The sequence below is a fragment of the Drosophila simulans genome, chromosome 2L, assembly GCF_016746395.2.
Source record: "Drosophila simulans strain w501 chromosome 2L, Prin_Dsim_3.1, whole genome shotgun sequence".
Classification (NCBI taxonomy): domain Eukaryota; kingdom Metazoa; phylum Arthropoda; class Insecta; order Diptera; family Drosophilidae; genus Drosophila; species Drosophila simulans.
This window is the reverse complement of record NC_052520.2, coordinates 20,980,275-20,993,471: the sequence shown is the minus strand read 5'-3', so window position 1 is coordinate 20,993,471 and position 13,197 is coordinate 20,980,275. Positions and strand designations below refer to the sequence as shown.

The following is a 13,197-nucleotide window of genomic DNA, read 5'->3' as shown; positions in this document are numbered from 1 at the left end:
CTTTTCAAACGCCCAGTTGGAAAAAAAATGAGAAAGTGGAAAGGGGCATAACAGAAATGGTTCTCTCTTGGCTAATTAGATGGGCGTTTGTTGTGATTCGCCTGAAAAAGAGGGGAATTTGAAGTGCTATCCCAAACTCATTCAGTTGCCTGAAAAGATGCTTTTTGACTATAAGCGTTACACCGGGAACAATAAAGTTACACCAAATGGATGCATGATAGTTAGACAATGTTATGCAAACCCCCTTTTATTAAGTAAACATTGACAACAAAATCAGAACCCTATCCAAAATGTTGTATCTAAATACCACAGAAAGTCCGGCAAAACAAATTTTTTCAGGCTTACTGGTGATATGTAAGAAATATGTATGTACATATGTAGATATGCAAGTTTGAAAGGTAATACACAAATGCCCAGAGGGTAAATACATACTCTTATAATGCGTTATAATGCAGAATGAGAAAACTTTACTTGGGGCATTTATTTAGTACAATCTCGTTAAGCTCGTTAAACTTTGTTTCCGTTTAAAAGATATAATTCTTACAGATATTAATGCTGGGATAAATTTATACGGATTTAAAGCCAAAACACAATTTGTTTGTTATGCTATGCAAATTGAAATAAATGCTGTTACTCTTCTTACAAAACACTAATGCTTTAGGAGTTTTTGACCTTCTATGCAAGTAATTTAAGAACAAAATTGATATGAAAAATGAACATTCGCTATAAATATTTTGAGTGTAAACCTTTCCTTTCCAACTTTTTCCACATGAAACTGAGCATCGGCCATTGCTAAAATGTCACGTACTCTGGGGCACAGGTAGCTCCGTGTAAATGTCAAAGATATGCTGAGGGACTCGAAATACCGCTAATTGTTGCACATGCGACGTACTTCATGGCACTTCACTAACCCCTTCATACCCCACCCCACAAATTCAAACTGTGTGCATTTAGCTTAAAGGCCCGCAACAATGCAGGTTGTTCGTGCAACCTCTTTCTGTTGGAAACGGTCTCTCTCAACTACGTTTTGTGGTTCGGCTCATCTGCATGGCAAATTGAAAATTGCGCTCATTTATTTCATTATAGCAAACGTTTTTGTCTTGTCCCATTCAAATAGCCGTGAAATTGCATTTGATTTTGTCTGTGATAAGTTGAAAGAAGCCAGAAGAGCCATAAAAATCGTTGCATTATTGATATCGAATTTCTGTTTAAAGCTATTTGGCTGAACAGAGTTTCAGTTTCATGCTATACATTCATTCTTTAATTATTTGTTTTTGAAACTTGGATTTCAAGAGTTTACAGATATTTTAAATAAACATTATACTACATTTGTTAAAATTTATTTATTCCTATAAAGTAAATATATTTCGAATCAGGATAAAAAGCCATAAAAAAAGAACATTTCAGACATATGTACATATTTCCATAGAATTGCCAAAAAATGTTGGCCTTGCCCAAAGTAACAATGTTACAATAACAATGCATTGTTATACATTGCAATGTATGTAAAAGCATCCACTGACTCAGTATCTAATAGTAATCTAATACACTCGACTATAGCGTTCTCTCTTTTTTGTGCGGATATATTAGCTGTGCCTTGGGGCCAATCCTAAACACCTACAGGTTTCTGCAAATGGAAATGAACAATTTAATGTAATAGGAAGTATTTTACAACGCAATTGAATATTTCTACATCTTAACCTTACATTGCCACCCTTCTGCTTTCCCATTTCATTTAGTTTAGTTTACACTGCATTAGTAAAACAATTGGATTTAAATGACCCGCATTTTGATCGCAGAGCAACCCGCTCAACTTCAGTTTCATATTTTATTTTACTTTATTTTTATGGTCGTAACCTAAAAGCTGAAAATGAAACTTGGAAATGCGTGAAAACTGGGTAAGCTAAATGTGTGTGCGGGTTGCGATAAGAAGGTACAGTAATTTTTTCCCACTCAATGCGATTAGATAAGGCCATAGAAAATTTAGGAGAAGGAAAATCAGCAAATGGATTGGCGTCATAAAATTAGCTTGTAATGAATCTTGTTACTGCTGGAGGCATACATAGACTAGGAAAAGAGTACAGTAAATCAAGAATGATTTTGAGCGCTTAACAACAATACGTACGGTATACGTAATATTTTGTCCAAAAGTGATGATATTATAATTCATATTTTGAAAACATAGAAAGACATTCCGGACAATTCCGAGACCAGGCCATCTGGCAGATCTCTAGAAAGTCTAGGTGTTCAGGGTAGAACCCCATAAAGGACCTCGTAAATATAAAGCTTAAACAAGGCGATGTGTGATATTATATTACATAGAATTCCACAAGCGGATTTGTTGCTTTAAAAGACTTAGGTTCGGAAGAAACACTTCCTAAATTTCGGTCCATCTGCTCGCTCTGTAATTATGTTGCTCTACGCTGAGATAAGCCACATTGCTTACATGTGCATTTTGCGGTAATTATATAAAAGATTGCTCTCAGTATTTCTCTTATAGTTTTCCTCTGATCCACTTAGCTTTGGCGGTAATTGAATTCATTCTAATGGACACCACCTAATGCGGTTATCTCGCTTGGATAATACTTCATATAAATATTAAAATGTGTTCCTCACATAATCTCATTAACATTCGACACGGGAGGAGAAGACTCACCCCCCGACCGATATGCATCCATTCTATGCCTCATTATAATTTTGTTAAATGTTATGTAAAGTGAGCGCCATGTCTCCATCCCAAATCAGCACTTTCTCTACGGCGCCTCATTGTCGGCTCTTCGGTCCTTGGAGGGTTGTCCACTGGCTTTCGTTTAGAATGACGTTTTGACTTTTAATTGTGTTTTAAAGTGTTGCGACCGCCCTTTGAGCCAGGCGGTTGAATTTCGCCTGCACTTGGGTCACTTTCAGGCCATTGGTTTTTGATTTAGCTCGGCTGTTGGGTCATTTGATGCCTAATTAAATTTAACGATGACGTTGACTTCTTCCTCTACTAGCCTCTCGACTTCTATATTGATTTGTGGCGGCGGGCGGTGTTATTTTACATTATCGATGTCAATTCGATTTCGAAATAGTGCAAATAGAAGGAAGTGTTTTAACATTGGAAACGAATGCAGAAAAGAAATTCTCGCCAGAACTAAATTTTATTTATGTAGGTCGGTCACAATTAGCATTAAATTACTTAATACTTGATATGTCTACCATGAAACCTCCAAAACTCCACCACAAACATATAATTAAGTTTTTTTATTCAAGCGTATTTACTTTCCTCTTCGAGAAAAAGTACTGCGATATTGTTAGGGAATTCAAAATTTAAAAAAAGAAAAATAATTGTATATTTCGGATAACCATAACTCAAGAAATTATCCCATTCATATGTTAAATTGCTGACATCTCTACTAATGCATTTTGTTTACCAACCGACCTTTTATCATATAAGTTCGAAAAGTAAATCGTTTAAGGTTAAAAATTATTACCAATATCAAGGATAATTGGTAGGCGATTTCTGGAGCAGCACTGGCAGCAGCATAACTCATCCAACCACCATCTCAACCCTAATGCTTAAATTCTCGTTGCTCTGGCACTTAAGGGGAGTGTGTTAAAAGGATTCTGCAGCAGGACGGCAGCTAATAACAGGATTAACACAAAGCAGGAAAATTGAATTTTATGCCAATATACTTAACCATGCGCTTAAAGAGTCATTCGGCTCGTAGATTGAAGAATCGAACGAAACTCGATGGCTTGACAGGAGGAGGGGGATGACTTTGGCGACGAGCAAACACAAAGTCCCAAACGTAATTTTCACGAATTCATTGAACTGCGTGAGTGTGAAAAATAACAATTTAGATAAATATTGCGCCGGCGACCTCTATCGGCGTCGTGGCTGCCTTGTCATACACGGCGCGAGTCAGCATCGGCGACAACACAGCTTAGACCTCACCGGCTTAGGCGACGCCGTTGAAGGCGAGCTCTAGACGGAGAGCACATCGACCGTTGACACAGAAATCATATTAATATAAATTAACGATGTGGAAAATTTAGTTTAGTAGTGAAAACCAAAGAAAAAGCGGCAGTCAGCGACGCCAAGTCAGTTGTACGGCTCACGTCGCCGGCTCATCAGTCAAAATGTCCAGGCAAGAAAATCCCAAAGCGACCCATGACGATTCCCATATCCCAACCCCAATCTCAATCTCAGCAGTGAGGGATTGTTTTTGTATCTTACTTTTCTTTTTCTATCCCCTGGTGTAACAATTTTATCCGTATTAATCTCTATCTGCATATATTTCCAGTTCTTCAATTAATTGGTCTTCATAATTTTAATGCACTTTATAAAGAACGTGGGACGCGGAATTGGTGATAGCATTCGCATCATATTCATCGACATAATCATAATCCGATTACAACTACGGCATTCAGGAGATGCATACGGCGGGGTACCAACATATTGAAGTACCCATACAAGCTAACCAGAAGAAGACAAGAGACTCTGTCCTTCGAGCGGATTGGATTTTACAATCTTAGATTGAAAATTAATTAGTGAAAGTTTCTGCTAGGCGGTGGCTGCCTTTGGTTACTAATTAAAAATAATACAAATAATAAGTTTATCAACACTTTTTTCATGCTACTACCGAATGTTGGTTTATAAATTTTCCAAGGATAACTTACCGTTAATTTTATATGAATAAAATGTCATGACTCTTAATATAACTTTTAAAAACCCTTTTGATTTATTACTGATCAATGTTGAATAAGAATAAAAATAATTGAAAAGTTAAAATAAATTTACATCTTTAGGGATGCTACCAGATTAAAAATATGTTTTTTTTTAAATAGCACAGCAGCCGCAACACTGTCCGATTTGCAGAAAAATAAATCAAGGAGCTTTTCAATTAAAGTGTTTTACAATGGACCGTGCTGCTTTGGATATAGGGTCGCCTTTAGTCACCACTGGCAACAAATATTTCCGAATTCAGAGACTCGTCATTAGTGCCAAAAATTTAGGACAAAGGACAGGCTGCGTACTCTGGTGATTTGTAGATTTTGGGCAACCCGGAGATTGTTATTGATAGTATTACATTGAAACATTATGATGATGATTAGTGTATGGAAGAGGCTTAGGTTTGATTATAACAATAACTTTGCAAACGACCATAAAATTGATTTCAACAGAGCCTAGCGCTTGCGTTCTTGGTAGAACTCTCGGATTAGCTGGCGCAGATAACGCATTTCGTTGCGACGCTCCTGCAGAGTGCGACGAAGCTGCTCGTTTTCTTTAGACAGCACATGCTCCTCGCCCAGCACATTCTCCATTTCAAGTTTCTTTTTCTGGCGATATCGTGTGGCAGCGTTCTTGTTTTGCTCCTTTTTCCTGATCTTTCGATCCTCTACACCTCGCCCGTAAGTGCGAGTGCGCTTTTTTGGCTGGGACGCAGACTGCTCGATAGGTGTGTGAGCTGGCGAGGAGGAGCTGCTGATAAGCTGTGGAACCCAGTCCTCGTCGGCGTCGGCGATGCTGCTGCACACTCCGCTTTCTGTGCTTCTGCTGTCTAAAGATGAAGACGCCTGAGACTCGCAGTCCTCGTTGAACTGCTGCCAGTTCGTGGAGAACTCGAGCTCCTTAGCACGCATATTGACGATATCATCGACCAGTTGGTTCTCGCGGGCAATTTCGCTGCCGCCTACCCAGTTGTTAAAGTTAAAGGTCGTGGCAGAAACTGCGTTTGTAACATCAGGAGTATAGCATTGCTGCAATATTTGAAGGTTTATTAAGAACACATATAAGTACAATGCACACTCATATTATGACTTACCACCTTTTGCTCGGCCTTTACGAGCACGGGTTTTGGCAGTGCATCGACCGTCTGTTTGTAACTATCGAATTGTTGAGGCGGAGACTGCGGCGGCGTTAATTGCTGTAGAACAAGTGATGGACCATCATTGAGCTGGTAATCGGCGGCAGAAAGAAGCGAAGCAGCGTCTGAAGATGCAGCGAATTGTACTTTGTTTTCGGGTACTATGGCCTGAGTTATAACATTGATGTTGGGCTGATAACTGTTACTCTCAAAATCGATGCAGTTCAACGTTGCCTTTTGGTCCAAAAGACATTCTAATGGAAGACAAAAATTTAAATTTTAACACTGAAATTCAAATATATATGTAAATTCATTTTGAACATGTATAAAGGGGCAAAATGTCACCATGACACTTTTAAAAATGGTGAATTCATTTTTAGTTTGTCGTTTGTTTTGCCGGTTTGTATTGTCACGCCAAGTCACGAAAGTAATTCTAGACCATAGATATTCAGTTGATAACTCGTCGGGAATTAGGGTTTCCTTTTTCACTTTTTAATGAAATAAAAATCAAAAACTATCTTCATCCAATTTAAAAAAATTATATTTATTGACTTATTTAAAAAATACAATGAGCTTCGAATATGCTCCTGATATTTACTGAGTTATTTTAAGCATCTATTATACTATTTAACTTAAATTAACTTCAAGTATGGGGTATAAATTTCATTGTTAACAATGAAATCTTTGTTTCATCAAATAGGCCAAATATCGATAGATATTGCGGAATAAAATTAGAAAAAAAAATTTTAAATGGTTCAACAGCAAGGGCGTGACCGGTTTGGCGGCTGTAGGGCGTTAGAGTGGGCGGGTCAAAAGTTTTTTTTTGGCAAATCGATAGAAGTTTACAAGACTTATAAAAATGTGAAAAATATCAAGACATTTTTCAAAAGTGTGGGCGTGGCAACATGGGTCAACAAACTTGAACTGCGTCTATGTCTCTAGAATCTGTATTCTGAATCTCAACCTTCTAGCTTTTATAGTTCCTGAGATCTCGACGTTCATACGGACAGATCTAGAATATACATATATACTTTATATGGTCGGTAACGCATCCTTCTGCCAGTTACATACTTTTCAACGAATCTAGTATACCCTTTTACTCTACGATTATTTATTTTATAAAAACGAGTATAAATATTTATATATGCAAGTATTTTATGTGTGTAATTTATAAAGACGTAGACGTCGCTATTACTTTTCCATCAACAGATATACTATATTAAAAATATATATTCATAAAGAATTTCTCAAAAAAATGTTTCGCAACTTCATAAGCAACCTAATACGACTGTGTTTTATAAAAGTGAATTTTGTTTGTCTACATTTTTGCACTCTCAATTGATACATATGTATTTCCATTAAAACCAAGGACAACGAATACTCGTATCTCGTTCAGAACTTTAGTAAACATTTACATATTGATTGTGGCATATTTTTCTCAGTATACGATTGGTTTGCTGTTGTTTTCAATTTGCTTTTATTAAAGAACGACGGAGATATTTTATACTGAACAAAGTTCGACGACATCAGTTTAATTATTTGTTACAAAGGCAATCACAATTCAAATAAAAAAAGTAATTCCTCGCAGAAAAATCACATGGGAGTGCAACCTTCTAAAAGCATAGTTGCAACACCTGCTTGGCTTCTAAAAGCTGACCCAACGACACCTTGGGCTTGAGTTTGCCTAAGCATTCGTCTCCCCCAAGATCAGTTCGACATTAGCATAACAAGTTTCGTATCGATCGATATATACATACATATATGTTCAATCTCCTCGCAAGCACTTGCGTTTGAATTCGTTAAATTCAGAGCAACTGTAACTACGGTTTTTAATTTACATAAAAATGCGACTAAACCGTAGATGTTACCATGCCTAGCACTGGATAAAACACCATATTGTGTTGTGCAATAACAACAAGGAAGTGTAAACATTTCATTTGATAGCTTTAAACTTTCCTATTTTGATTCTTCTCTCTCTTTTATGAGTCAAAACATCTACCTAACATCGTTATAATATAAAAAAGTACATACTTCTTATCAGTATTTAATATATATAAGTATTAGAAATTCTATTATGATATACTTTAAACTGCAAGTTAATAAATGATTAGCTTTAAATTTTACATGATTATATATAAAAGGGACGAAAAAATCTTTTGAGAGCACTTTCATTATATATTATCTATAATTAGATTTTAACTTTTGCCTCCATGTGAAATAAATTAATTATTTAGTTTTCCTTCATTTCCAACAAAAAAAAAAATGAAAAAGCTCTATATGCATATATGAAGAAAACAATGTACCATTTGCATTATCAAATAAAACGACAGAGACAACTATATTAACACAATCATGCGGGAAATAAATATGATTATACATACATATTTATATTAAATGAGAGCATGATTAGCGAAAACCTTGAAGCAAGACTGACTTTATAGGCAAATAAGAGTGCACTCGCCTATAAGCACATTGGATTGGCACATAGGAGATGAAACCAAGAAAGTTTATGTAAAAAGTTTATTGTATATCAATTTTTTACAAGTTGTAATGTCATACGGGCTTAAAACTTGTATTTCCTAAACATTATGAATGTGTTCCATAATCTGATATACTGCTCCAGCTACAGCCAATGGCTACCAAAACATCAATAACAACTTGCTACCCAATTCCAGTCACTGTATGCAAACGAATTTTTTAAATATTGAATTTGGACTTAATAATAAGAAAGGAATTTCGAAGAAGTATAAAGTCCACAGGATCGATAAAAAACAAACGTAACAAGCTGCAGACTTGATTAGCGTACTCAAAGTTAATTTTTTGTCTTGCAATTACGTATAACATAGCACCCTTTTACTTACCATATGCTTGCATAAATATATATGTGCTCATTTTTGCGGCAGCAGTGAATCGTTTTGTCGAATATAAAGTGTTGTCCCACAAGTTTTTATAAAAAAAAAAAATGTAAGCAATAAATGAGAATAAATGAGTAGACTGGCCTAAACCTAACAATAATCGAGTTCTAAACAAAATGTTACAATAGCTATTTAAAAGGAGAATTCCTTATATTATGAAGATAGAAAAATATTAGCAGTAATGTATAATCAAATTTCCAAATGAAAGTAAGGAATCACAGAATCAAATTAGAAAGTACAAATAAAAAGCTGGAAAACGGGTATAAGTTTAGCAAATTTTCTTATTTAATAAAAAACAAAAACGGTACACAAAACAAAGCGCGTGGTAAAACGTATGTGAAAAGTATTAAAAGTTTTAAATTGCATGAAGGGATTTAAGTTATTGCTTTTTATTGTGCATCTGTTCTTCGGTTGCTGGATTTCTGTCCGTAGGATACAGCTGCTGCCGCAAAATGGTCGGCGTAGTTGAAAATCTGAAGTTCCTGCTTAGCGTCGTTTAACCAACTTTTGCGAGTTTATCACAATTTCACGGTTCCACATGTAACGGTATCCACAGTGTGGTATCATGCTAACAAAGTCCTTGGTGCCCGCACTCGAACTTTCAGGTGATCGCGATTGTCCCGTGGGTCGGCAGATTTTCCGAGGTCCGGCTACATATAGTTTACAATCGATAATCGCCTCAAGTGGAATCTAGCCGTTTTGTCTTCCCCTGTGGCTTAAGTTAGAAGTGCGAATGGCTCTCACTGGCAACTTCACAAATTTGGAAAGCGCTATCCGCTTTAATGCGTAATGCAAAGATTCTGCACTTTATTTTTAACGACACACCAGATTTCCTTATATAAGTTATTTAACACATTTTTTATAATGTTTTTATTTTCGATTGGCTGTTTAGCGTTTATAAAACGCAAAGACCTGTGGTTGTGTGGTTACTGCCTCTCTTCTTATTTGTTATTGTATCGTTTTATTTTAAGACGTTTTCTTTGTGTTGGCGAGTCAATACGTGTCCAAGACGTGAAATGCGGGGCGGCAATCAAAGTTAAGGCCGAGATTCAATCCGAGCGCTCGCGTCTGAGTAGCGATTTGTACTGAGTACCGACTACAAGCCGCGCATGGTTTTTGCTCGGCTAACTAGCGGGCAAGAGCGAGTGAACGCCATTGGCAACGGAGCTCAGAGAGCGCCCTGCATTAAGATCAATCTGTTCGTTTATTTCGAGCCCGAGATGCTATCAGCTGAGACAAGTGGACAGTCACAATCTGAGCCAACGGACTCTGCACAGTGGTGCAAATTTAGGTTATTTGTTTTATTGATCTGTAGCTGAACAAAAATTAAAATAGCTGTCCTGTTTCACACGGGAATTTCAGATAACTTAAATTTGTAATTAATATTAATATTTAACCACAGCATTGCTGCTCAGCACCTTCAGTTCTTCAAAAATTGAATTTCTAAATTATATAGGTTTTCTATACAGTATTATCAAGACCTTCAATAATCAAGTCTCTGCGTAGGTTGCTCTTAATTTTAGGAGAAATAAAGATTATGTTACTGAAAAAAAATTTTGTAAAATTAAAACTCCGCTTTCCATATGCATTAAACAAACTATGTAATATACTGAAATTAAATAGTATTAGCAGAATCGTGCGTATATGTATATATGTACACTATACATGCTTGATATGTTAATAGGAGTAATCTCCCAAAGTATTGATATAACCAACATGTCTTCTCATTTCTACAGGGTTAAACAAAATACTTATACCTTTTATATAAAATGTATTTATAAAATCTACCCGAGTGAGCCTTAGTGACAGTTTCAAAACGGGAGGCACGTCTTCCGTAAAAATTTACATTTCAAACAAAGAAGCTTCCTGATCTCCCTAAAAATACCAAAATTATGATGGTCATGATGTCAAATGGTTCATTGATCACTATCAGATTAAGGGAAGAGAATGGATCGAGTTGCTACCTTAAAAAGCACACAACCCAGCTGTTATCTATTGAATTCTTAATGTACTAACCGAACGTCAGCAAAGAGTCCAGAGAGATTACTACAGTGAGAAGCGGAGAAGAGAGAAGAGTTCCGCCGTTCACTCGCTTAACGCGTGATCAAGTACGCAAAAAACCGATCACAACCGATTTCATTGCTCTCGCTCGATCTGAGTCTTTGTTGTTGCCTGGAAATTGTCCATTACAGCGCTTGCTTGGGGCCAACGTTGATAAACAATAATAAAATGCACGGTGAAAACAATAATACAAAAACAAGCTCATGCTCAATCTAAAGAGGGCCAAAATACCAGTAAAATACGCTAACGAAAACAAAGCAAACTTAAAACCGGTTCCTCAACTGTCGGAATTTTAGGTTCAAAACCATTTGATGTGCGAGACCCTAATGACTCAAACAATGAAATTCACTTGATCTATACTAATGATTAAGAAGAGCTGTAGGAACATTTTTTTTCGTCTCATACTTTGCAATTTAAAAACAAGAAAAAAAGTATGTACAACAAAAAAAAAATGTAATTTAAGCAAATGTTGAGTTTTAATATGTATATAAATATCGTTTTTGCGGGACGTTAAAAGCTCCTGCGAATATCTAAATATTTTATTTTTAGTGATAGGTGTATTTATTTAAGATATTTGTATTAAATTGAAAACTGAATTTATTAAAAACTTCTAATATAACGAAAGCTACGGACAATTTAAGCTGCTCAAATATTTTTGGAATATCAATAGAAATGTAATACTTTTTTCAAATAATTGGTCGTGAGTATGCTTTCTTAATATCATCTTTATAGCTCTTGTTGTTCCTGAGGTTTTGATTATCACACGATTCCTGAGATATTGATTATCACAGACATGGCCAGATCGACTCGGCTAGTAAATTGAATCCTTTTAATGAGTCTAGTTTCCTATTGATCTACGATTAAGAGGCATAACTACCAATTATCTTATCATTGTAAGCATAGTAACGGATTTTGCTTTAAATATGTCATGATGAGTTTCAAGTTATAAATAAGGTTAATAAGAACTCTAAGAGGTATTTCTTATGGGCGAAGGTGGAATAACTTCCCGCAAATCGATTTATCTGCATTTTACGCACAGCTACAGTCACAAGAACACGTTTCATACCAAAAAGTAAGCACACTAAAATATACCTACCTTCATCTTTCAGGTCAAAGATCTCTACAACCATCTCCTCATCGCTAAGTAACTCGAGAGAGGCTGCTTCATTCAGGGTCATAGCCTCATCATCGCCAATAAGAATAATGCCTTAAATTAAAATCCTTAAAAATCCCTTCAAAAAAAGCTTTTAGGCACCACAAACCATTTGCAAAGTTATCGTCATATAGCCACTCCGTATCGCTTGAGTCAGTAAGCGGAAACAGATCGGAGCCCAAAACCGATGTTGGGGATTGTGGCTCCATCTTGAGGTCCCAGTACAGCTCCTTGGGCAACTGCAAGCTCTCCATGGTTTGGTGAAATGATGCGTCCATATTCAGAGTTCAAATCAGGGGTCAAAGATATATTTTGTTTTGAAAGTATGAAATCCGGTCCGAAGAATGAGAATGTTTGTTTTCGCGCTGTGTTTTGTTGTTGTGAAGATGCCATGATGGCGCTGAGAATTAAAGAAACGAATTAATTATTATTTATTGGTTCACTGCACAGCCTACAGCTATTCATTGACTTATCCCGAGTCATGGTGATAACGAATAGTCGCTACCCTTTTTAAAAACAATTTTTGAGCATTTTACTGTACCTGTTATTTTCCAATTACACTCAATTCGTTGAAAAAGAAATGCTTTTTCAACATTATATTGGCAAAGAGTTAATATTGCCGTGTCCGTACAACCACCAAAAAAGTTGAGATTATGTTTAACATTTTAAGTAAATCTAGAATGCAAAGATAGAGCTACAATCGTGCAGCCGATTTAGACAGCTCTGTCATGAGCTGTGTTCGCTTGGGATAGTCCTTACTGTGGTGAGTCATCTCATTTTCGCACGTGCAGGCGACTTGCAACGCGCTTTACTCAACTTCAGTCGGAGATTGCGTCAGCCAATTTCTTTACCTTTAGCAGGTGGCATGCCCCACTGAGTTTTGATTTGCCACGTTAGCACGGTCAATAGAGAATCCATACAAGGCAGTGCCACCAACACACGTGCAGCAACAATAAATGTGCAACGCAAAGTGCGGTAGTGTGCGTGCGAAATTGCGAAATTATCGAGAGTTTAGCTTGGTGCATACTCACTTTTGATTTTTATACGTTTCCATTTTGTTGTGTTTGGGCACCTAGGTGCTGGTTGTTTTTGCTTGCGCGCAAACTATAGAGCCATCTTTACGTTAATATAAATGCCGAAAACGTGGAAGAAAATAAAAATTGAACCTTTTTGCGTTTCATTTGGAACGATAATGAGTGTTGGAATCAGTGTTACCAGA

At 36.4% G+C, this 13,197-nt stretch overlaps 1 protein-coding gene and 1 long non-coding RNA gene across 4 annotated transcripts in view; one reads left to right on the top strand and one right to left on the bottom strand.

Moving 5' to 3' along the window:
• LOC123327047 overlaps positions 1-4,997 on the top strand; it is a 21,950-nt gene extending 16,953 nt beyond the window's left edge. The window contains exon 2 of the long non-coding RNA XR_006541505.1: positions 4,287-4,997. This is a non-coding gene — a long non-coding RNA (uncharacterized LOC123327047). The remainder of the gene's footprint in view (positions 1-4,286) is intronic.
• On the bottom strand, positions 4,702-13,197 carry LOC6733070 (activating transcription factor of chaperone). Of its 3 annotated transcripts, none has more exons than XM_016180498.1 (5): positions 13,010-13,197; positions 12,088-12,378; positions 11,922-12,032; positions 5,808-6,103; positions 4,702-5,742 (listed from the first exon to the last, which is right to left on the bottom strand). In XM_016180498.1, exons 2-5 carry the CDS (start codon positions 12,254-12,256, stop codon positions 5,170-5,172), a joined length of 1,149 nt encoding a protein of 382 aa, XP_016025776.1. In that variant the 5' UTR covers positions 12,257-12,378; positions 13,010-13,197; the 3' UTR covers positions 4,702-5,169. The 3 variants fall into 3 exon arrangements, with proteins under 3 accessions (XP_016025776.1, XP_016025775.1, XP_002080148.1); XM_016180497.3 differs by having other exon boundaries at positions 5,811-6,103; XM_002080112.3 differs by lacking the exons at positions 11,922-12,032; positions 12,088-12,378; positions 13,010-13,197 and adding an exon at positions 8,711-8,853.